At 38.6% G+C, this 26,807-nt stretch overlaps 1 protein-coding gene across 4 annotated transcripts in view; it reads left to right on the forward strand.

Annotated features, from left to right (window-relative positions):
- Positions 1–26,807, forward strand: part of LOC146559178 (chloride channel protein 2-like) — a 181,040-nt gene that overhangs the window by 113,602 nt on the left and 40,631 nt on the right. For all 4 annotated transcript variants that reach the window (XM_085244977.1, XM_085244980.1, XM_085244978.1 and 1 more), the window contains 3 exons: positions 13,260–13,329; positions 16,034–16,144; positions 20,647–20,860. In XM_085244977.1, the coding sequence (XP_085101103.1) occupies positions 13,260–13,329; positions 16,034–16,144; positions 20,647–20,860 (395 nt within the window). The remainder of the gene's footprint in view (positions 1–13,259; positions 13,330–16,033; positions 16,145–20,646; positions 20,861–26,807) is intronic.

A 26,807-nucleotide genomic window follows, 5' to 3' on the forward strand; every position in this document is an offset into this window, starting at 1 on the left:
CGATTAAACATTGACAATATTAATTATTGTTCAGTTAACCTGAGATATTGTGAAAGTTACCCAGAAATGTTTATTTTTGGTATTAGGAATATTTTTTTCTTTTTTAAAAGGCTGAAGAAAACACAAACTGCCCTTCATAAAATGGCAAAGTTGTGAAAGCAGAATTACAGCCAAGCGCATTGTCCTACAAAATTTGGTTAAAGACACTCGGTGAAACAGGAATCCAACACTTACCTAAGCTCCGGTGTCAAAGTTATGTAAGCAAAGAGATTGATGATGCGCACCATGTAACAGCAGTGCCAGGAACTGACTCACTATCATTGGTTCTCAACAGCATAATAGCGAATGTCTCTCGCAGCTGTTTTTCTGGTCATTGTGAACAAAGCACAGTCAAATCCCAACTTTGAATCAGTTTATAGAGTGAGTTTGATTCCCTTGTCTCTTGCATAAAGCCACTAACTTGTTTTCTTATTCGTGTGTGTGTGTGTGTGTGTGTGTGTGTGTGTGTGTGTGTTTCTGTCCTACTGCTGTCCTTTATCAAAAGTCTTTCAGCATCATTGCTCTCAGCGTGACGTCCACCTCATGTGTAGGTGTGCTGGGCATGTATAGGGTTACCAAATATGCAGCATTTCCTGTAGGTCACATATAGGATAGGCATAACACGCACGCACACATACACACACCAAACTTTTCTAACTAAATCACACCCCTGCAAAATCTCATTGGACAGTTTAACATCTGTCTGTATGGATGCACACACTTGGTCTCCCTTTTACACACAATTACAGTCCATACATCCACACCAGAACATAATACAACACGCGCACACACAACATTCAAAGTGAGGCTGTAATGGCTCTGTCTAATTACAGCCTTTGGTTTTCCTGGATTCAGCCTGGTGACTTTCAAAGGAGAGATTGCTCCCTCTCCCTCTCCTGCTCTGTAATGAATGGTTCTTTTATTCAACTTGGCAGCCATCTTGTCTCGTTGCGTCTTTTCATGTCGAAACTTCAGGAAGACCGAATTCAGCAGCTGAACTTCTGAAAGCCAAGGTGCAGATAAAATGTTTAGTGTCAGGCAGTTCCAGCAGCTGGTCAGCCGGTGAAGCTGCTGTATGTGTATTTGAATCATGCAAATCAGTACAAGACAAGACAGGAAGTTAAAGAAAGTTCCTCAAGAAAAGGCTGAATTGCTGTTGTTGTGAGGTGCAGTGCTGATAACATTCAAGTTTCTCTCTCTCTCTCTCTCTCTCTCTCTCTCTCTCTCTCTCTCACACTCACACACACACACACACACACACACACACACACACACACACACACACACACACATACATTTGCACACTCATTTGGCATGCTTTGTAGTTAAATGCTATTTTTAGTGGTGTGCAATTATGCACATCAACAGCTCTCAGGAAGAGATGAGTTTATTAATATAGGTATGTGTCCTCCAGCCTGTGCGAGTCCTTTGTTATCTGTTGGTGTGTGTGCATCAGTGACAGAGAGCTGGCGGGACTGTAATTGGAGTGGGAATAGAAGAAGGGCCCCCGAGGGTCCCATGAGGCCCCTGGGCGACAGACTGTCCTCTGAATGTGACACACACATGCAAGTACAGAGGGCTCCCAGATGACTGACAAATTAGAGTATAAATGTCCTGGATAGTGCGTCATAACTGATACCCTTGACTTGACTATCCTTCACTCTGTCTGCCTGCTCCTGTTCTCCTGATTTCATTGTTTTCCATCATTTAGTCAAAGAAACATCAATCAAAATCGGTCTCAACACAAGGTGCAAGAATTGTGAGTCTTGTGCTCTTATGAATAGCTATATAACTTAATTTAATCAGGGGGAACCAACTGGGACCAAAGCTTGGATTGGCTGTACTTTACTGTCATTACCTGATCAAAAAGAGAACAAAACTAGCAATTATTTACTCAAGGACAAAAAAACTGAAGGTGTGACCTGATGTAGTCTGTTCCACCTTTAAGGCGGATCAGTGGATTTTGTATTGAGTATAAGGTATTATCACAATATGTAACTGCAATGTGTAACTTTTTCAAATTACTATGTAAGTTACAGACACACCTTTCAGTTTCAAGTTACCCAGAACAAAGGTGGGAAATGAGTTCTCCCATGGGGGCACATAAGAAACTGGGACTGAACAAGAAGCTGAACTCAGTTCTTTAAAAGCTTATTGGTGCGGCCCTCTACAACAGTTTCTTATGTGGCACATTAGAAAAGTTCATTTCCCAGTGTGACACCTAAAAGTGTGATTGATGGCAAGGAAAGTGGAAAAAACTTGTGAGGAAGGAAAACTGATCATTTTTGTGTGGAGCAAACCACAACTAACTGGCAAACAAATAAAAACCAGAAAAAACCCCGCCAACTGAAGAAAAACGAAGAAAAGCATTGTGGAAGCTACTCATTTCAGGCCAAGGATGTAAACAGCCTTCTACCCAAGTGCATCACATGTGTGGAGCAGCTGACTAATCTTACTGGGGACACAGGCCAAAGTGGTGCTTGGAAACCCAACAACTCTTCTGAGAAAAGTGGGACAAACCTGGCATACAGTCTGAACCAGAGACACCATGACAGATTGAAAGTGCAACAAGGTAGTGCTAATGAAGCTTATAGCAAAGCAATATATTATGTTTTAATTTTAGCTTCCTCTTTAGTGCGCCATTGGCGCAAAATATTCTAGAACTACTGAGGTTCTTTAATTCATAAATGGGGTATCCAAGGGTTCTTGAAAATCCAAGTTTTAAAAGTGATGATGATTAGCATGGTATTAGTTTAAAAAATAATTTGGTAAAAAGGAAAAAAAAATCTAATTCTAAGAGAGCTATGACAGCATGCAGGGACTTAATCGTGTTGGCAGCAAGAAACCTAATTATTTAAAGCTTCTTATGCAGCTCCTCAGCATGAGTTGTAATAGCAACTTGATCATCTAACAAGATATGCAGGTGCAAGATGGGAAGGCTTTTATTTGAGCCCCTTATTTGACTGAAAGGAAAATTTAGAGGGTTTTTTCATGTGGGATCTGGTAGAGAGTATGTTATTACTCTTCTCTAGCTTCAGAGAGAGCTTAATTTTAATGAAAGCCTTCTGGAAAAAAAGAAAAATCAGATTTTAATTTTGGCAAAGCATTGTCAGTAGAGGTTCCAGATGGTAATAGCTATTACTAGTATACTATTTACTTATCAGTGAAATACAGATATACAAGAGACTATCTAGTATGTCTGCTGCAATATGACCAAAATAACCATATGTGTCATATACAAATACATGCATTTGTTTATTACACATACACTATACAATATATTTTGAAGTAGCCTTATGCAATATGTAATTGAAATGCTGACTTATAGGTTTAGTTGAAATTTCCATAACCTTTTAGGAATTTTGGCCATTTTTATACAAAATCTCTTATTTTCAGAGGCTCAAAAGTTATTGGACAGTTTACTGACAGGTAGTTTCACAACCGGGTGAGAACCGTTCATTTGATATTTCATCAAAGATGAAGCAGACATCTATCTAACTGACTTCTATTTGAAGTTGATTTCAGTAGTTCAATTTATAGATTGCCACTGTAATTTTAAATATCATCCCCCTAAGAAATGTCAACACAGTTGAGGGAGGCTGTCACTTGGCTACAAAAAAAACTAAATAACCCAGTCAGAGAGAGAGAGAGCAAAAACTTTGGCAGTAGCCAAATCATCAATCTGGTAAATTGTTAAGAAAGAATGAATGCACTGGCCAGCAACACCAAAAGGCCTCAACAGTGTCTTTAGTAAGTAGGCATCATGCCAACAATGAGCTCTTGCAAGAGCCACACAAACCCATATATAAGAAATAAAAGAAAAGTTCTGTCTTTAGCCAGTTTTTGTGCATTTAGAATTTTTTTTTCATGGTCCAAGCATGCAGCATCATGTAAAATCTGTTTGTCACCATGAACACTGTTTTACAGACTCAAAATGCCTAAAATACATTTAATTAATCTAAAATTGCTTTAAAAGGTTTGACAGAGCATTTTTATTCAACATCTTCTGTAGCAGCAGTGTGTCAGCATCAGTGTGATTTGACCACATTGCATTTAAGTCATACTTGTAGTTATGTTTGTCATCAAATGTCAAAGTATTGGCTCTGTTACAGTGAAAGGCAAAACATAAGTACGTCCTGAAAAGACAATCTTTGGGGGTAGATGTCTATACTTGACGTTCTGGCCTACTTTTTACACTTTACTGCTGATTCGGTTAATCATTCATTTTCACATAAAGCCTATTACATCAGTGGCGTGATAACTAAGGCGCATGATTTTTTTTTTTTTTAAAGGCAGCTGTTCAGATTTTTGTTGAGCAAGCACAAAGCTAATATTATACACTGATTAAATCTCAGTTGCGTATATTAACAAATGATGCTTTCTCCTAAAATAGTATAGCCCCGAAGCAGCTTTAGAACTTTTAAGACTCATTAAAGCTACTGTCAAAATTCACAAGGTTCATTAAGAATTTTCTAATTGGATTTTAATAAGGAAAGATTTCATGCAAGTGGTTTCCTTGATCACTTGTTCCACTTGAATTTGCAGCGGTTTAAACCAATAACCCAAACAGTCCCAGCTTGATTTTCAGGTCTTAAGTTTGCTGCCTTCCACTGCTTATCAAAGTCCCCTTTCAGTTTGAGGTCAGAGATCCTCATAAATCTTCATGGTCGTAAACTACCTCTGCGAGATGTACATCTACTAGATTACGTTAGATTAGATTAGATGAAACATTAATGACTCCTTCAGGGGGAAGCGAGTCATTGCTTCAGCAAAGAATTGGATAGAGCAATAGATAAGAGGACATAAATAGTAATAGAGCAAATAAAGGGTAGAGGGATATGTTCGGAAATGCTAATGTGTCTCCTCTAAAACAATCTCTCAATTATATGGTCGTACTACGTCAAATTGAAAACTATCCATTTGCTTTATTCTCTGCACACTTTGGCTCAAAAACCTCAGAACCTGGCAGTAAGTGTTAGAGCAGGGTAGGGTTATAACTAAACTAAATACACACACACACACACACACACACAGTCAGACTTGACTTATCAGACCATGCTGATTAATTCTCTAATTAGTTATATACCATTAATTATGTACAAACTGTCTTAGGTCCAGCAGGATGTTGAATGTAGCTGAGTCACAGTTAGAGGAACTTGCTGCCCCCCCTGTTTTTATGAGAAATGCAGTATAATTGATAATAATGAATGAACCTGAGCATCAGGAAGTTTTTATTGATGAAGATGGCATTGCATATCATCACCATTAGCATTTGTTGTGGTAGTGATGGTGTAGAATCAACCTTAACCAGACGATAGACAAAGGTATTCAAAGGAAACTACAGAGAAATGTCATGTATAGTAAGTATTAGTTTAAAAAGATTTAAGGAAAGTGCAAACTACTAGTAAACAACAACTAGCAAAGAGCTGACACAGGCCCTGAGAGATGCATCTGTATTTTGTTTTTGGGTTTTTTTTGTTGTTTTTTTTTAACGAAAACCTCATCAGAAATGGTCTCAGTGCCATTTTTAAAAAGAAGGAGGAGAAAGGTACAACAGTGTCTACAGTCATCTGTAAAACCAATGAGACACTGTCATGGTTTGGGGCTATTTCTCCCAGTGGTGTCTGGGTTCTCATGAAAGCTGATGTAATTATGAAGGCAGAAAATACAAACTCATTTTTTCCTACAATCTGTATTTCTAGTACAGCATTGGTGTACTACTAGGAAATAGTTGCAACTTGAAAGTATGATTTCTATATAAAAATATATTTTATTTGCTTGCAAATATTTATACAATATGGTATTACAAATGTGGACACGATAATGTAGCATTAATTCCCATGGAGCCATATTTACAGCCAGGAGTATCCTGTCCGTGTCTATTAGTTTATGCCCCCAAGTGCAACAACTAGCTCCAAGCCACCTGAAGGAGTGCCCATTGGCAGCTATTACTCTGCAGACATCAGTTCAGTTGCTATAATTGAGGTTTCCGTCCTATAAGGCTGGAGAATAAAGTGCCTGCAGCATCCTGCCACAGTCACCCGTGCTCAAGTGTTTTTGACCATGTTACTATGAGTAAACAGGCTGCTGGTTTAGATTACACTGTCAGCTACACACTCTCAACAGAACTGCTGAAAGTCTATTTGCAAATTACATCTTATTTTTCACAATATTTGTATCTTTTTTGACTGGGTGTCTCCAAAAAGTATTACATGCACAAAAATATTCATTTTTAATCATAAGTGCTAAAATGCCCTAATTGTAAAATAGCTAAATTTAAATGTGAACATCTTTATCCTTTATGGTTCAGAAAATAAGTCTAACAAGATGAACATAAGAAAGCACACCAAATTAATTAATGTTGACATTAAGGTGAAAAACAAAACACAGACACAGATTAATATATGTAAATGTTGACACAGCACTTTTTTTCTTTCTTACTGCTCACTGAAAACTTCGTGCTTCATTCTAAACATTTTATCTGTCTCATATTCATGTTCAACTTGGAACCACTAGTTAGTTTAACACATGTGTCTTTGGACTCAGGCTGGAAGATAGAGTACCCATAGGAAACCCAGGGAAATGGGAAATGCAAACTCCACGCAGAAAGGCTCCCATGGGGTTGACTTGAGTTGTTTAGTTATAATTGTAAGAAGAAAGGTGGAGCATCCTCAAAACAGAATGACAAAGTGCTTATTGAGTGGAGGCTGGGGTGGATGGATGGGTCAACAAAATAAACTTTACTGATTATAGACATAAATAACAAATATTCGTTTTGTTACCAAAATAAATTCTAAATGTCAAGGATTGCTTATGGTCATACTCTATGACCATGATTACTTTATTACAAATTAACCCAACTGGTTTTGTGCTGAAACCTTAATTATGGTGTTATCACAAAAAACGTCTTGGGTTGAATAATTTTAGTTATCAGTCATCAAGATTGAACTGTTTCTGACACTTAATCAGTCTAATTTGAAGTGGAATTTAGAAAGCAAGAAATTGTTTAAAATTTTAGATTTGATTTTTGTAACAATTGTCTGCATTCACTTTCTTATTGTTGTTTGTTTAATAAAAACAAACAAGATTTTCTGCTGAACTTTTTAAAATGCCAAATATCCACCAAACTTTACATTTTCTAATTCCAGACTCTTACTTTTTAGTAGAGATGGACCGATCCGATATTACGTATCGGTATCGGTCCGATACTGACCCAAATTACTGGATCGGATATTGGCGAGAAATAAAAAATGTAATCCGATCCATTAAATATCAAAAAAGCACCTCACAAAACTTGCTACACGGCGTAACTCGGCTCATAGCCGTAGCACGTTGCAGCAGTATGCATCACGTGATAGAGCGGCTGTGTGTATTTGTAGCCTCACCAGCATTTCATCTCCGAGAAAGTTTTCCCAGAGAGAAGTAAAGCAAGTGTGTAAGTTCATCTCTGAATGTTTGTAAAGCATTCCCGCGTTAAGCTTAACAACCGATATATGGAGCGACTGCCTCTTCTTGCTGCTACTTCAATCATGAAACTGCTTAATGATCAGCTGATCGGCTTTTCTGTCGTGAGTCCGTCTCTCTTCTTTGTTTTTGGCCCACTTCTCACCAGAAAGAGGAAACCAGCAGCTGAACAACAGCAGCACGTTTAAGTAGGTTTAAGTTTATTAGATTGATCAGTGTTGCTGAACTATGAAATATTTTGGGCGCAGTGTATGTTTTATATACAGGTATAACAGAATAGCTTTAGTGTTGTTATTTATTTAAACTTGAGTATAAACTTATACAAAATGCAGCAACAAATATTAAAAAAAACGTTTTATTGATTAAAAAACACACTATATCGGATTCATATCGGTATCGGCAGATATCCAAATTTATGATATCGGTATCGGACATAAAGTGGTATCGTGCCATCTCTACTTTTTAGTACCAAAAATCAGTCACAAGTATTATGATTTAAGAGTAAATTGTACACAATTTATGATGAGTTTCTATTTGTTAATTTATGGGCCTTTATTGTGAGCCAAAGATGAGATAAGAATTGCTTTTTTTTAAAGTAACACAACAATGGGCACAGTGTTTCTGAGCATCATAAAATACAAGGTGTGTGAAGGTCTACCTGTAGTTTAACCACCCGGTAACAGTGGACTCCTCTCAGATCAGTGTGGCCTCAGTATTGACGATATAACCCACACATACCCGAGGACACACTCACATTCTTGTGTACTGCTTTCCTGGGAGTTCATGGCCTCTAATAAAGTTAAGCCTCTTCTTATGAGTTCTCAGATCTTTTAAAAGTTCCCAACTCTTATTCTAGTTTTACTGTCTAGGTGGAAGAGAAAGAATGAGAGAGGAAGGCAAGTCTAAAGATTATTTCACACTGCTGTCTTCATTTTCCCATGAGGCCTATTTTGTATTTTGTAACCGTGTGTGACTGTGTTTTAGCCTGATTCTCTTCGCTGAGTCCGTGTTATAGTGTGTGTGAACACCTACGCACATATGTGTGTTTGTACGGGGTGCGAAAGCGGCGGCAGTTTAGGGTCACAGAAGGAGATCCATTACGTCACCATGGCAGCCAGCCTTAATTACAGCTAACTATAGTTGGAGCAGAGGGAGCAGAAAAGGGAGAGAGAGCGACGGAGCAATGAGTGTAATTAAAAAGTCTATTTGAAACCATGAGATTATTATAGTGATGAGGTTTGTGTAATGGCTTGTACAATACACTGATTCATGTATCTCATTCTGTGCATGCAAACACTGAAAATATAAGCCTGTGCTCAATACATTACCCGCTCTGTGCCGAAGAATACGTGCCAATTAATAGTACTGGCCTATTTAAAGGTAACATCATGTAAAATAATCTCTAATTGCACTATTGATCCATTTTAGACTGATTCTTTTTTTTCTGATCAGCAGGCTAAAATGACCCTAAATTTGAATGTTGTTTGCCATGTTTTTTGTTACAGCTGTTAAATTGGTGTAATAACCACTATCTTTGCCGTAACTGAGTTGTCCTAAAGATTTCTATTCAGGATACTTTGAACATAAACATTGTCTCTTATAATCTCTATTTCTACTCACACTTCTAACTGATGGCTAATTTTTAGCTATCTTTATATTAAAAGCTTTTTATTACTGAAACAGGATCCGTTTCTAATTTGGTGAGAGTAATGGAAAAAGGAACAGAAAATTTGTGTTTCTAGCTAAAGAGAAATACATCTCAAACTTCTCACCAGTTAACAATATAGCCTTGAGGTTAGAGTCCCACACACCAGCACAAATCTCTGTCCTAATGAGGACACAGACGGGATCTTTCAGTTTTTATGTATTAACACAAATCAAAAATAATTATAATATATTTTATTTATTGGCACATTTAACCTCCTAAGACCCGAACTCTTCCACGACATGCATTTTAAATTTCTCTTTGATATTTGGGCATATTGGGGCCCAATGAATGTAAAAACAAAGAATTACCAGATTTTTTTTTTTTTACCTTATTTTTATCCACATATTAGGATATTCGTTTAGAATTTTGATAGAACAGTAGCAGTATAATGTCCTCGTAAGTGGATATCACGCCCATGTAGAGCAAAATTGAGTATTTTGGTCTAAATAACCCAAAATGTGAAATCCACATATGTGGACGGCAGGTCCTAGGAGGTTAAAGACCCTCAAGGTCACCTTACATTATTACAACAAAATTTAAAAAAAAAGGTAAACAAAAATAAAAAGTATGTATGTACAAGTATGACAGTATAAAAGCTAAACGAAATAAAAAATGGACTAAGACAGAAAAGTGATGAAGGGTATGCAATTCTGAATACATAGGTTTTAAGATGTGATTTAAAAACCGAGTTAATAGTGCGGAGATCTGGTGGAAGTGCATTCCAAAGTTTTGGTAGTCAGTCCCATTGTAGTCAGGTGAGCAGTTGGAACAGACAGAAGGGAAGCTGAAGAAAAGGGGAGTGTACGTAGGGGTGAGTACATGTGAAGAAGGTCAGGTAAATATGGAGGCGCAAGGTTTTTAAGTGCTCTTAAGTAAGAAGCAGGATCTTGAAATTGACTTGGAGGTGAACTGGAAGCCAATGAAGCTGTGTTAGAACAGGTGTTATATGTTCAGAAGATCAAATTTTTCATATAATATGAGCAGCTGTATTTTGAACTAACTGCAGTTTATGGGGAGGCTTATGAGGTAGACCATAGAGAAGAGAATTGCAGTAGTCTAAACTAGATGTGACAAAAGCAGTACAAATATGGCAGTACTGTTTGGAGAGAGTGAAGGATGAAGGCGGTTAATATTACGAAGATGAAAATAAGAAGACCGAGTGATATTATTTATATATGTTGTGAAGGAAAGAGTGCTGTCGAAGATGATACCAAGACTCTTATCCTCAGGGGAAGGGGTGACAACAGCGTTATCAATGGATAATGAAAGACTTTGGTTAGAACTTTAGTCAGTTTTGATTTGGTGCCTATTAGAATAAATTCTGTTTTATTACCATAAAGTTTGAGAAAGTTATGAGTAAACCAAACCTTGATTTCACTTAAACAGTCAGAAATGGATGTGGGTGGGAGAGTAGCTGTGGGTTTGGAAGATAAATAGAGCTGGGTGTCATCTGTGTAGCAGTAAAAGTGGATATTATATGACAATGAGCCTAAACAGACTTCAAAGTTAATTACCCCAGTGAGTCTACTTTAGAAACATGAACAGGTAGAAACGGAGGCTGCAGTCTAGCTGCTCATCACTGCCTTTGTTTCTTGTTGAAGTTCAGGCTCTGGCTGCTGGGCTGGGGTCTTCATGCACTCAGCTTTAACATCACTCTGCTCTTGGCTAGCTTTGAGTTAGCATGCTATCTGTGCAGATGCTACTTAAACAATTAAAATTGTTCAAATTCAATTGTTCAATTGTTCAAATTCACAATCTCAGGTCAAGATCAAGGAAACAAAATCAAACAACTGTGTGACCCTTTGTAGAGACCTGTTACTTGGTTGGGAACAGCAAGTAAAAACTGTTCCCAACTGTTTCCACCACATACAGTCTCAACCATAAAATGTTGTATACCCAACTTTACATCGTATGTTAATATTTGTATTTAAATGGACATAGTTTTTTGAATTTGTTATTTATAGTAGAGTATTTTGCTTTGATTTTTCAAAATGACATGGAAACATATGCACAAGCCTACCTGTAGTTTAACAAATTACAGAATAAATGATTACAGAATTTGGAGAAAAGGTTTTGACATTTTAGCTTTAACTTACTCAAAAATGTGAACTTTTAAAATACTCACTAATTGATTTACTTACAGTCGATTAGTTTATTACTCAATTCAAGGGCTATTAAAGCACTTTAGCTCCAAATCCTCTTTCCTTTTCTTTTCGTTAGTACCTTAACCTCCTAAGACCCAGACTCTTCCACGACATTCATTTTTAATTTCTCTTTGATATTTGGGCATATTGGGGCCCGATGAATGTAAAAACAAAGAATTACCAGATTTTTTTTTTAACCTTATTTTTGTTTTTAAGAAAAATAAGAGCCACATATGAGGATATTCGTTTAAAATTTTGTTAGAACAGTAGCAGTATAATGTCCTTGTAAGTGGATATCAGTCCCATGTAGAGCAAAATTGAGTATTTTAGTCTAAATAACCCAAAATGTGATGTCCACATATGTGGACGCCAGGTCCTAGGAGGTTAATGGATTGGATAATCAAGACCTTGGGAGACTCGCACTGAAACATTTTTACCCCTCATTCACTGGGAACCTGATTCTAAGGCACTTCCCAACTTTCGTTACACAGTTCAGCTGAAACAAGCTCGTACATGTGTCTTGTGCTCTCTGTTAAACTCCTGTTTCTGTCTGAAAGGAAAATGAAACAACCTCAACCAGCATTTAGTGTTGTACAAGCAATATTTCAGCCTCACATTCAGACTCTCACATTTCCTAGAAAACTCATGTTCGAGATAATTAATTTCTTACATAAGCAGTCAGTTTGGTGTCTAGAGTATCTCTTTTCAAATATGATGGTTGTTCCTTTTCTGGGCCTCTTTGATTTCCCAAATCAGCATTGCTTCCTGGCCAGAATGTGCACATCATCATTGTTGAGAGTCAAGAGTCGGGGCCGGAGGTGTAGACAGCAGAGTTGTGGCCCGACGAGGTAGCTCTTCTGTTTTGCGCTTAACCAACAGTTGTTTGGTTTCCCCAGTGTATGATTCACAGCAATCCTGTTGGCACTGAGGGCAAGTCAGAGAGATGTGATTGTTTTGTAGCCTTAACAGACTGAATGTTTGGAAGATGCTTTTGGTGTGTGTTGTGAGTAGAGTGCAGCATGTTGGTGCTCATGATTCAATGCACCTTGGATTACCGGTCTTCAGTACAGAAGTGATCCAAATGGCCTTCATGTGTGAACTGGCGACTGTGGGAACAAGTAAGGATTTGACTCAGTGAGGATTTCTTTATTAAGACATTGAAAAGGTTCAAAAATACACTTTGTTCTACAAATAAACTGAGTTAGAGTTAACTTTGAAGGTTGACTTAGTCAGTCTTAACTACCTCAAGTGTCAAGGATGGAAAGAGTGATCAGACAGTTTTTACTGAAGAACCGATAAATACTATGCTGGTAGTGTGGAGTATAAATGGAATTTTAATAAGACTTTTTAATCTAACATTGAGTCCAGTCAAGTAAGCGTGGATCATCGTTTTAACGATGTCCCAGGTATCAGTGCAGACTTTTATTTCCATAAGTGAGTATGACAGCCTTTTAAAACTCATCTCTGTTCAACCATCTTCCTACATCTTGCTACACTTATACATTTGCACACACACACACACACACACACACACACACACACACACACACACACAGACCTGACGATAATGCTCACACATTGTCAGTGATGACATTTCCGTTTTTGTTTCTTTCCTAATTAGCAGTCTCTCCGCTCGTCTGGTGCACCGTCCGCCAATCGGCAGAGTCCGCTCATTACCCAGGGGTTTATTTCAGGGTCTTTGTCAAATGGAGAGTGAAAGTGACAGCTCAATCTAACCTCAGCAATAAGCCTCGCATGGTCGCCTCCTCACTGCTGGTAGAGGGTTCAGCTTGGCTATCATCGAGGGGCACACCGGATGGTACTCTGAAGCTAATTGAAATGCCACCCTGTTCTTTCTTTTCATGTCTTTTCTTTCTTTATCTGCTTCTATTTTCCCCTCTTAGTTCTGGATGTCTGCCTTGGCCATCACTATCCCAGTGCCCTCCGGAGCCTTCATGCCAGTATTTGTCATTGGTAAGAAGTAAATGACTACATGTGTTTGTGTGTGTAAAGGGACAGAAGAAACCCAACCCTAGGTTTAACCCTACTCTACAGGATTACGTTTGTGTAATTTAACATACAGTGGGGCAAAAAAGTATTTAGTCAGCCACCGATTGTGCAAGTTCCCCCACTTAAAATGATGACAGAGGTCAGTAATTTGCACCAGAGGTACACTTCAACTGTGAGAGACAGAATGTGAAAAAAAAATCCATGAATTCACATGGTAGGATTTGTAAAGAATTTATTCGTAAATCAGGGTGGAAAATAAGTATTTGGTCAATAACAAAAATACAACTCAATACTTTGTAACATAACCTTTGTTGGCAATAACAGAGGTCAAACGTTTACTATAGGTCTTTACCAGGTTTGCACACACAGTAGCTGGTATTTTGGCCCATTCCTCCATGCAGATCTTCTCGAGAGCAGTGATGCTTTGGGGCTGTCGCCGAGCAACACGGACTTTCAACTCCCGCCACAGATTTTCTATGAGGTTGAGGTCTGGAGACTGGCTAGGCCACTCCAGGACTTTCAAATGCTTCTTAGGGAGCCACTCCTTTGTTGCCCGGGCGGTGTGTTTTGGATCATTGTCATGTTGGAAGACCCAGCCTCGTTTCATCTTCAAAGTTCTCACTGATGGAAGGAGGTTTTGGCTCAAAATCTCACGATACATGGCCCCATTCATTCTGTCCTCAACACGGATCAGTCGTCCTGTCCCCTTGGCAGAAAAACAGCCCCATAGCATGATGTTTCCACCCCCATGCTTCACAGTAGGTATGGTGTTCTTGGGATGCAACTCAGTATTCTTCTTCCTCCAAACACGACGAGTTGAGTTTATACCAAAAAGTTCTACTTTGGTTTCATCTGACCACATGACATTCTCCCAATCCTCTGCTGTATCATCCATGTGCTCTCTGGCAAACTTCAGACGGGCCTGGACATGCACTGGCTTCAGCAGCGGAACACGTCTGGCACTGCGGGATTTGATTCCCTGCCGTTGTAGTGTGTTACTGATGGTGACCTTTGTTACTTTGGTCCCAGCTCTCTGCAGGTCATTCACCAGGTCCCCCCGTGTGGTTCTGGGATCTTTGCTCACCGTTCTCATGATCATTTTGACCCCACGGGATGAGATCTTGCGTGGAGCCCCAGATCGAGGGAGATTATCAGTGGTCTTGTATGTCTTCCATTTTCTGATGATTGCTCCCACAGTTGATTTTTTCACACCAAGCTGCTTGCCTATTGTAGATTCACTCTTCCCAGTCTGGTGCAGGTCTACAATACTTTTCCTGGTGTCCTTCGAAAGCTCTTTGGTCTTGGCCATGGCGGAGTTTGGAGTCTGACTGTTTGAGGCTGTGGACAGGTGTCTTTTATACAGATGATGAGTTCAAACAGGTGCCATTCATACAGGTAACGAGTGGGGGACAGAAAAGCTTCTTACAGAAGACGTTACAGGTCTGTGAGAGCCAGAGATTTTCCATGTTTGAGGTGACCAAATACTTATTTTCCACCCTGATTTACGAATAAATTCTTTACAAATCCTACCATGTGAATTCATGGATTTTTTTTTTTCACATTCTGTCTCTCACAGTTGAAGTGTACCTCTGGTGCAAATTACTGACCTCTGTCATCATTTTAAGTGGGGGAACTTGCACAATCGGTGGCTGACTAAATACTTTTTTGCCCCACTGTATTTACCAAAAAAATCAAACAAAAATAAATCCTTTGAAAGTCAGTCATGTACTATAAATTACTATATATGTTTGCCACTAATTAAATACAAATAATGTTATTGTATTTAATTTGGGAATTTATTTGGCATTATTAGTATCTTTATTTAAGCAGGAAGTGAAACTTATGAGACCAATCTAATTAGCATTCTAGACTGTCACTGGAACTGCTGCCATTGAATCTGCTATTTTAAGTCTAATTGCTACCCTGCTTTCCTGTCCAAACAAAAGATGCAACTATAACAATCATTTCAAATATCCAGCTGTCAGTTGAGGAGAGAGGAGGCAATTGTCGCTGTAGGCATATGGTACATAGGATTAGGTGATGTCTTTTGACCTCATAACTTTATATCCTCCTGACACTTGACCAGGAACACCACATCCAATTCAGGGTGGTGGTGGAGCCTTAACCCAACTGTCATAGGGTGGGAGGCAGGGTACGCGCCGGACTGGTCACCAGCCTGTTGCAGTGCTAACACAGAGTCAGGCAACCAGCTTTCTTGTTCACCACCCCTAAAGTACAGTACACATGTACTGGTGTATAAGAAAGGCACATGTACAGTATTTTCAAAACGGTTGGGGAAAAAAAATCAATCATTTTTAAATACCCTGGTGTGGCTTAATACCAACGTTACAGTTTTCGTTTTTTTAATTGGTTCATTTCCATTTAGAGAAAGGTTTTTCAAATAAGGAGTGCTTGATGCTGTCGTTCACACGAGAACCAAAGCAGTGGTGTATTGCTCATATTTGGAAACAGCGAGAAAATCATAATCAAATACAGTTATTAAACTTTCACTATAAAACTTTTTAGCATACCCAAGACGTTTGTACTTTTTGACCTAAGGATTTATGTTTTAGTGGTTGGCGTTACAGCATCTACTGGGCCACCACCAATATTGCACTTGCGAAATGGTCTCAATGATTGTGTGTCTCTGTTTCCCTGTGTAATTCAGGGGCAGCCTTTGGTCGTCTGGTTGGAGAAAGCATGGCTGCCTGGTTCCCTGATGGCATTAACACAGATGGTACCATCTACCCCATAGTGCCAGGAGGCTATGCTGTTGTGGGTAAGTTAAAGGCACACACCATTTCAGCTGTCTCTCACTCTCCATCCTAATCTACATATTTTTGCTGCAATAAAAGACGTTTGCTTCTACAATTCCTCTGTGATTCAGCCTTTGCATTATAAACCTATATACACATTTTTCTTCTTGGCTTTCTGTGAAGGGCTTTCATCTTTGATGGCAAGAGAAATAAAAGTGAATGCACAGAAATATTTCCTGTAGCAGAATTGCTCAGTTTTTCAGCTCCAAGTTAAGGCTTTAAGTTGACCCTGATTAAAGGTGACATGGAATATGAACAGACTCAAGTGCTCCAGACAAAATCAAATTATATTTATAAGATCCCCAGACCAGTCACGACAAAGAAACCTCCTGCAAAACAGTTTAGACACCAGCTGAAAAAAAACAACAAATTTCTTCACAGTGGTGTTGTCAGATGTTCATATTCCACTAGAAAGTCTGGAAGTTGAATATCCAAGCTAATGTGCAATCCAGGAGTCCTGTTAAGAAGCAGACATTGTTTTGTTGCTTGGCAAAGGCATATTTTTGTTTTGTGTTGACTGAATAATGTACTTGAAGAATATATATATGAATACAAAAAGTGTTCACAAAAAGTGAACATAATTTAAGTGTTAAAAGAATATATTGATAAGAAACTGTATTGTTTCTCTGCATTTTAAGTCTGTCTGTATAGATTTCTGAGAAATGAACTACCAAACATGACACATTATCCCATGTTATAATTTATTAGACAAATGCTAGGCTGTTATTGAGCTGACCATAAACTCCTGTACACCATAGTCTTTGTTTTGAGAAAAATGTGAGGCTATGTGTTCGACAGCTAAGACTTGTTTCAAACTGGATTGGGCATCCACTGGACAGAGTCAAAGCTGAGACCTTAACCTGATTAAAAGGCTGTTTGGGGACCTTAAGAGAGCTGTGCATACATGAATGCCCGCAAAGAAATAATATGACAGACTAATAGCCATGCAAAGAAGTAGTTATTGCTGCTACAGGTTGTTCTACAAGCTCCCGAACCATGAACTGTACTAAACAATGTGTAATATAAGGTTAGTGTTCATCTCAGGTTGTATTTGTACTTTTTTTTTATAGGTTGTATTTACTTAATTTTTAAACCTGCCAGAAACTCGATAATTTTATTACAATTTTTATTAGTTCCAATTAAACAAGGATAAATAGAAAGCTAATGGTAAATATGACAGCTGTTGCTCATCAACTTTTACTCACACTGCACACCCCTGTTTGTACTAATACAGTCATTAAATCAACAATGCACTGCACTCAGTGTCACAGCTTTGTTATTCAAATATCAAGGGAAGTTAAACACAAGGAGAGCAACTGAATTGTAAAAGTAATGTGATAGACAACAAGTTTGTTAGAATATGTGGGAAAATTTTAATCAACAGCCATAATTTCCTACTACTAGTTTACTACCAATAATTACGCATTTAACGCCCAAAAAATACCCCCTCTGGACAGTGATAATAATAAGCTAGTTAATGCAAATGATTATTTTAACTTATTAATAATGTCAAAATATTTATTTTCTTCTGTTTTTTCTTAGTTTTCCTGTATGGTTTATTAAACAAATGTACCTTAAACAAACAATACTGAGATCTTTACTCTCTGGTGAACAAACCATGTAATAGAGACATTATGTTTAATGACTCAGAACTTCCCTATGGCATATCTTTACTTCTGTTTGTTGTTACTCATCAGAAGCCACAAACACTGCGACAAGCTAATGTCTGATGTATCAGTCTAGATGATTTATTTGTCTGGATACACAGACGAATAGTAAAATAAGTGATAATAACCAGCAAAGGGTAATGATTGTATACACTGGATAGTGAAGCTGTACCCAGTATTTCTTTAAAGAAATGGTTGCACTACATACATTATAGATTCTTCCTGAAGTTGTGTGTCTAATGAGGTGCAGCGTTGCTACAGTTGCTACTTGTTGACAGCCGTGCTGATTATGCCAGTGTTATGGGTTGGCGGTGGCTGTTTTTCTGGGGCTGATGTTGTTGTTGTTGTGCTGCACTATAGCTGATGAGTCACCCCTTTACAGACCTGACACTCTGATGAGCCTCTTTCATCTCGCAGCGGAGCTTGCTTTAAGGAATAAGTGTTGGGATGGGCAGAGGGAGCAGCAGCATTTATCTGAGGGGCATACATGGGCTTAATTAAGTTAGGAGAAAGAACAATGAAACCTGTCTTTGTAGACTCTCTTACTCACCATCTGTTTCTCTTTTTATTTTAATGCTTTCATTCTCTGGTATTTTCCCCCCTGGTGTTCATCTCATTCTTTGGATTGGTCTCATCCATTTTCTCTGTTAGGATAAACACTCACTTTGCCCATGCTGCTCTTTCTGCTTTGATGTGGCTAGAGTATTCCTCTTTTAACTACTCTGTATTTATTTTTTTAAATAGATTTGCAAATGTAACGTTTCCTTTTATATTGAATTATTCAAAATAGTTGATTTTTGCTTTATGGACATAGGGGAGAAGGCTGTGGGGGGGATAAATGTGTATTTAGTTGCTTGAACTGAGTCAGTATGGATGAGATAGTGTTCAATTATATTCATTTTTATTTATATAGCGCCAAATCACAGCAACAGTTTCCTCAAGGTGCTTTATATTGTAAGGTAGACCCTACAATAATACATACAGAGGAAAACCCGACAATCATTTGACCCCCTATGAGCAAGCACTTTGGCGACAGTGGGAAGGAAAAACTCCCTTTTAACAGGAAGAAACCTCCGGCAGAACCAGGCTCAGGGAGGGGCGGCCATCTGCCACGACCAGTTGGGGTCGTGGAGCCAGAGATGTATGATTCAGTGGAAAGAGGTCTATTAACAAATAGTGAGTGAGAAAGTTGACTGAAAAAGAAATACTCAATGCATCATGGGAATCCCCCAGCAGCGTACACCTATTGTAGCATAACTAAGGAAGGATTCAGGGTCACCAGATCCAAACTATATACTTTAGCAAAAAGCAAAGTTTTAAGCCTAATCTTAAAAGTAGAGATAGTGTCTGTCTCCTGAATCCAAACTGGAAACTGGTTCCACAGAAGAGATGCCTGAAAACTGAAGGCTCTCCCTCCCATTCTACTTTTAAATACTAGAGGAACAACAAGTAAGCCTGCAGTGTGAGAGCAAAGTGCTCTGTTGTTTTGTTGTTTAAGACTCTTCGAGTGAATTAACTTCCAAATCTGAAGTTTGATTTTGTAGATTAGATTAGAAATGTGTTCTATACAATGTACAGCTTCTTGTAGACAATGTAAATAATCTATCCCACTGTGCACGCTACAACACTAAGGTAAAATTATTAGAATTTTGTTTAAATGCTGTTAATGATTTCAGTTCATTCAATTCCCCTGTCAAGCTTGGATTCATGTGTAGTGCTAGAGCACATCTTGTACACCTGCTGCATTTGGACTGTTTTGTAGGAATATCGATTTAAACACTTGGAGGTGGACATTTGAAGTTTACTTATGTACCTTGAAGTTTGCCGAGCACAAATATCAAAGTTTTTTTTTTCCTAAAATGACCAAAACTTCAAAACGAAGATTACTGTCACAGTAATAAAAACCAGTTCTCTGGCTATGACCACTAAAAAATCAGCAGAACTGCCAAGTCAAAACTGGATTGAAATGTAGTAACAACGACCATAGCAGTGTATGGTTAAATATAGCGTGCTAATTTAAATCAAGTATAGTTTTTAGGTCTTTATAGGCTCAGTAGAAACAGTTTCTGATTGTACCAAGGGAAGTAAAGCCTAAAATTACCACTTTTTATACATGTTTTTATAAGATGTTATATCACAGCTAACAGCAACAATCAATAATAGTGTAATATGGACATGTAGTAGTTGAAGTAAAGAGTCTTGGAAGGTTGGTTATAAAACATCCGAAAGCACTGCTCTAATTCGCACAAGAAAGTTACAGATCATGTTCCAAAACAAGTAATTCGCCATTGTTAGCTTTTCTATTGTATCGTTTGAAAGACTTCTGATTATGTATTTTCATTTTGGGATTAGCTAATTTTACTTCCTGTAGTTTTGGGGGGAACGCAGACAGTAATGAAGTCACTGATGATGGATCAATATGGTAAAGAAACCAAGTGCAAGAAAAAGTTTTTTTTTTTTTCTTTTAACATCTTCAAAAGACCTTTGAAGAACTGAGACTCAGAAAGCGAAATGTGTAAGTTAGAAATTTTAGCAGCTTGTCAGAATCTTGAGTCTCTGGCATTAATCAACAGTTCTCTTTGTCATATGCTTGGGGACAGTAAGATAGTATTTTATTGCTCTTTGAAATCATATTAGTATTGACCCATCTGTTTTTGGAGGGGGGCTTTGAATGCCACCCAAAGGACCCCTTTCTAAAGCCCCAAATCTCACCTTACAAGCAAACGTCTAACCAATTATTTCTACACTTTCTCTCTCTGGTCCTCTACTAACTCCACTGTCCTCTCCCAAACCCAAAGGTGCTGCAGCCTTGTCGGGAGCAGTCACCCACACGGTTTCTACTGCAGTCATCGTGTTTGAGCTGACTGGCCAGATCTCCCACATCCTGCCGGTAATGATAGCAGTGATCTTAGCCAATGCCGTGGCCCAGTCCCTGCAGCCCTCCCTCTACGACTCCATCATCAGGATCAAGAAGCTTCCCTACCTCCCAGAGCTGGGCTGGGGTCATCACGAGTATGTATATTCTAGAGAAACACCAGCACACAACAAGACAAATTACAAATAAGTTTTAATTTTGTAAATGCCATTATGCAGAATGTTAACTACTAAACCAAAAGCTAATAAGAATTCAAAAAATAATGGTAAAGGTTTATAGTATGTGCAAAAGGTTAAAGGTCATATAATATCTATGCATCAAATTGTTAAGAAATCTAATTTAACAGTATGCTTCAAAGAAAGGAATAAATTAGGGTTTTGGGAAATGCATTTATTGATTTTGTTAATGATTTTGAAAAGCTCAGTAGCATAGCTTGTAAATGAAAAACCACTATGACCACCAGTGTGTCAGCTTTAGCATAGTGTGAGATTAAACAAGTACAACATGAAAATTACTCAGCATTAGAAGTGTTACTAGGCTAATTTTTGGTACCTAGGACAGCTTGAGGCCAGCTATAATTTTATTAGCCCACAGACAAAATGATTTTAAAATGTTAGCATGATAAAGTTGTCAGTGGGCCCAATAAAACTTTATGTCATCTCAAAAAAGAATGCACACATTAATTGGTGGGAGCTGAATTAGAAGATTTATTACTTTGTTATATTTATCTGGTAAATATAAAGGCACCCCTATTATGCTGTTAGCGTAACTTATTATTATGTGAAGTTAAGCATTGCAAATCATAACATGGGAATTTATAAACTTCAGAGGTTGTATGAGAGGGATTTTGCTACCTTGGGGCAGAGTCAGACTCACTGTACCGACATTAGTCCACAGACAGCATGCTAACATTTAGCTTTCAAGTTTTTGGCATGATCACGTTGGCATGATAGCAGTTAAAATACTTTTTGCAGATATTAGAGTGTTAGTCTGAATCCACCGCATTGTTGGAGAAATGATATATATAGTCCCTTTTTAGGTAACTTTCATAAAAGCAGCATTAGCAGCATTAGCAGCATTATGTACAGCATATTATTATATAGTGGCATTATTCTTGCTGGACATTTGACTACTCTTCTTGGTAGAATTAGCAGAGTTCATGCCGGAAGCTTAATGTCACCCTCTTTTATCGATTCGAAAAACCAGTTTTAATGTGTTTGGGGAAATTGTGTTGTTGGAACACCCAGTAGTGTCAATTTTTCAGCTAAAAACCGCTCCAGAGAAAACAGCAAAACAGCTCCAGAGAGTTATGCTACCACTACCACCATGCTTTATAGTTCCTACACGGTTAGTGTTCATTTTTTTATTGCTCTAAACATACCTTTTCCTTACATTTCTGGTAACTATTTGTGCCAAGTAAAAAAAAAAAAAAAAAAAAAAAAAATCTCTAAAAGGCATCTGGCTTGTGCATGTGAACAGATGTAAAGGTGTCTATTTTGGAGCATTGCCTTCTTTCTTGGTCTGCACCCTCTTAGTCCATGGTGATATTAAACTTGATTCACGGTTGACAGTGATGCAGATGTTCCAGCAGTTTGTAGTTCATGGCAGGTTTACGCCTAGGTGGTTCCTGGGTTATTCCTGAACAATTTCCTCTCTGAGGGTGACAGCGTGAGTCTTCTTCCAGACCTAGGCAATGTAGTGACACATCTGAATAGCTTGCATTTACACAGTTGGTAAAACTGATGATCTCAGAACCTCAGATGTGGCTCCAAGAAACCTTTCTAAGGTGAGAAAGAGACTTCAACTTTTGCATTGTTCTGATTGGTCAGTCCAATGAGTGTTTTCAAAGAAATCCTTTTTAAGCTGGCAAAGGGAAACTGCTAGTTGTAGAGAAATTTCAACCACAACTGTAGATTCTTTAATGGCGCTGATAAGTTTATGGTGGCACTCAGTGACTGATGATCAACCATGGAAGTTATTTCGCAGGGCAGCCTTTATTAGATGTTGCAATAAAGTTAGGATTTGTGGATAAAGATAGCAGGATAATGACACTGTAGCAAAGAGTGGCTTGTGTGGAGTCAAACTGGAGGCTCAGCAGGGAATTTTGTCCTATGTGGCATGCTGTTTAACTATGAATGAAGCGTTGAGACATTTCATTCTGCTGATTACATCAGCCTAACATACTATGGCTAAACTGTATGAAATATACTGACTGTATGAATACATTTGTGTTTAGTTGCTCACTAAATAACTGAATACACTTGCTTCAGCATTAGTCTGCAGTGTTTTTTAATGGCTTTGACTGTTGCCTTTAATTTGGGTGTTTAAACTCAATCATAGCACTACAGTAAAATCTGTTGCACAAAAATACAAGTGTGGCTGGAGGAACCTGGCTTGGTACATGGCTTTTAATGGACTTCACATTTAATAATAATGCATGCCAAAGACACAATGCTGAATAGGATTACCCACTGCCTGGTGTCATCAGAGCTCTGTGATTCCATATAAAAGCGCTGTTGGTGTAATTGTTTGGAACTGATGTTATAGATGCTGCCAAATCATTAGGTGAACATAATAGTTTAATTTTGATGCGGCATTCACAAATTGAAAGCAATGAGGAAAAGTTTTCTTTGGTCCTCTGCTTGTTCATTATTTTCTGAAGCTGTTCCCTGTAGAGTTACATTTATGTGTGTTGCTTGAGTCCTTCACTTCACAGCATAGGGCTGTGCGATATGACCAAAATCTCATATCCCAATATAAGAATTCTATCGTTATTCTATCGATATAAATCACAAAAATGTAACATTTTCTGTAAATTCTGTGAATCTCTGGCAGCTCGTCTTGCGGGAAGTGTTTCCAGCTGCGCGTCATGTAGCTGGAGTCGAGTGTTTTAACCGATGCATGAAACGATACATTTTTAGACATAAGTTGTAAAGGCCGCTGTTTTCTTTGTGAGTATTTATTATACATCGTGCTGCGGGGAAAAGCCTGTTCTAACGTTTGAGTCTAAGGTTTCTTTTTAGCACCTGGCGGCTCTTTTTTTTAAATTCTCATCCGTAAATAATCTGCTCTTTCACGTGATTCGGTTTATTTTGAAAAGTCTCAACAGGATCTTGAGCTTTATTGTGAAAGGTTTACGTGGAACATAAACAAGCAGACACGCGATGCTGATACTGTCGTTGTTGCTAACCACAACGCATAAAAACAGCTGCTTGTCCGTCTGTAGTGTGGTTATATTAAATATAAGAGAAAGAGAGAACTTTAAGAAATTAATATAGCCACTGCAGTGACCATCAAAATGATGAAAAAATATTGCCGTAAACAGTTTATTTTGTGACACCACGAAAGTAAAAAGATAGACGTTTTTATATCGTCATCCGATATATATCGTTATATCGAACAGCCCTATGCCAGCACCTCAGTTGACCCTCGCTGTCCATCTCTTCGTTATCTATTCCCCTCTCACTCTATCTGCTCTGTCCTCCTCTGTCTCTTCTTATTATCTGCTGTGACCTTGTGGCCTCTCAATCACACTCTCACTATCTTGTCTTGTCCGTGTATGCATGTGTATGTCGGGGAGAGTAAGAAACTGCAATGTGAGCTGTGTTTTCACCAAGTTGTTGTCTAGTTTGTAGGTTCCTCTTATTTCTGATTATATAATGCTATTTGTAGCAGGGAAGACATGCCACATGAAAAAGCTTGGGGAGGCTGTTTAGCACTGCTGTTCGGTGTAGGTTGGAATATTATTCTCACTTATATTTGTAAAGTTTTGTAAACCAGCTAATCTTCTCTCACACAAACTGAATCTTCTCGTTGGAAACACTTTGGTCAAAAAATAAAACCTTTTTTTTTCAGTGGCCTGTCTAAAAGATTTTTCCAGTGTGGCACCTTTTTCATCTAACCTCATTACTGCCAGCTGTTGCAGTTCAAATTAGATGCATAAAGCATAGGTAGCCTTTATCTCAATATATCCTAGTGGTCATTGTGATATTACAAGAAGCCTAAAAAGAATTTTCCCATGAATTCACATAACGCAACTTTCTACAATAATATTGTATGAATCCTGTAATGCCTAAATAAGATCCAAGTTGTCTATGCATGTACCAATAGGCATAACGATAAGGGCCAAACTGTGATGGCTGGACAGCTGGGTCAGAGCATCTCCAAAACTGCAGCTCTTGTGGCATGTTTCCAGTCTGCAGTGGTCAGTATCTATAAAAAGTGGTCCAAGAAGGAACAGTGATGAACCAGTGACAGGGTCATGTGTGCCCAAGGCTTTTTGCCACAAAGCAAAATTGTTCAGTTTGAGGAGCATACCAATGAGTTTGAGGTGTTGACTTGGCTTCCAAATTCCCCAGATCTCAGTCCATAGGAGTATCTGTGGGATGTGCTGGACAAACAAGTCTGATCCACAGAGGCTTCACCTCACAACTTACGGCTTAGAGGATCTGTTGCTAACATGTTGGCAGATAGCACAGCACACCTTCAGGGGTCTAGTGGAGCCTATGCCTCGACAGTACAGGCTCTTTTACCAGGATAAGGGGGACCAACACTATATAAGGCAGGTGGCTGTGTGTGTGGATCTTAATGATTATGTTTGCAAATGTTTAAAATCACACATGCATAGAGTGTGTGTGTGCGTGCGTGTGTGTGTGTGTGTGTGTGTGTGTGTGTGTGTGTGTGTGTGTGTGTGTGGATATGAGCCTGGACATATTGAAAATAAGTCATGACACAACCATCTGTCATTTTCTGTATATAACAACACGTTGCCAGTATTGTGAATCCATATGATAGGTATAATGTGTTTGTTTGTGTGTAAACACTGAGCACGTACACAAACTCTTGGAATCATCTATCTTCAATAACACATAGGCCTCCATGAACTTGACTCGTTATGCAGAAAGCTCTTACCTACCTCCTCCTTCATTTACTCTATTTTCTTTGGTGCCTCTCTCCTTACTCTCTCTCACACACCACTTTCCATCAGCAGGCCTGTGTGTGTGCGTGTGCGTGTGTCTGCAGCATACGCAGGTGGAGGCGGACCTGTAGGTGAGACACTGTAGGTAGGTAGTGTGGCCTGCTCCAAGCAGAACGTGTTTTTCACTCTAACTGGAAATTATCCATCTCACACCCACGCAACCATCCACCCACACACACACTCACAAATCCAGGAACACTTGTGTAATGCCTGCCGTGCAGTGCACGCGTATGATAGCATGTACATTTGCTCATACTCCCACACAGGCATGGACAGAATTCGATTTTTTTTTCAATGCTTTGCTCCCGCACAACTCTTACAGATATGAGTGCAGATACAAGCAGACATGTTGAGATGGACACAAATACAAAGATCTTATATATGATCCGCTGCGGATATGAAACCTTTTCCTGTGCCTTCCGTTCTTCAACACTGGAGTGGTATTTGAAAGAAAGTGTGGCGACTGTTACATAACATCACTTTCCATGTGTTTGTCTTTTGTTTATTCTGTCACTTTGCTTTTCTTAGTCATTTCATAATGGCCAGTTCTGATTGATTGAATAGTCTATAGTCCGCTGTTATCTCTATTTTTCTGACAATAATTGGAGCTCCAGCAGATGATCATTACAGCCCTTTAGTTATTAGTTTTCACTGCTTGTCCTGAATGTCTGCACCCTCTTCACTCAAGCATGTAGAAACCTAACAGCCAAACCTTCCCCCCATTCTGCCCTGAGCAATGCGGATGATCTATGAAGCCTGGGTTTATAACCCTCTAAGCTTGTTTCTCTTGGCTCAAATATATAGGTTGATGCTCACTTCGATATAAGTCAGACTGATCAGTATCTTCCTGCCCAGTCTTTGCAGGGGAGGAAGGTCCAATTAAGAAGAAACCAATCACATTTCATCAACTGCCTTTGATATCTCAAGGGAAATTAGTCTTGGCAGTGGTTGTGGCCAGTTCAGAGGCATGCATTACATTATTCCCTCAGATCCACTATCAAATTAAAAGAGGCTGCTATTGCACCAGAAAGGATCTTTTTGCTCACCTTTTTTTTATTTTTTTTTTATTTTCTGCTTTCCATTGCAGACTAATAGAGCACTGTAAC

Source organism: Mchenga conophoros, linkage group LG14 (genome assembly GCF_057382185.1).
Source record: "Mchenga conophoros isolate Kocher_MC1m ecotype Shallow Benthic linkage group LG14, M_conophoros_male_GT1.1, whole genome shotgun sequence".
Taxonomy (NCBI): domain Eukaryota; kingdom Metazoa; phylum Chordata; class Actinopteri; order Cichliformes; family Cichlidae; genus Mchenga; species Mchenga conophoros.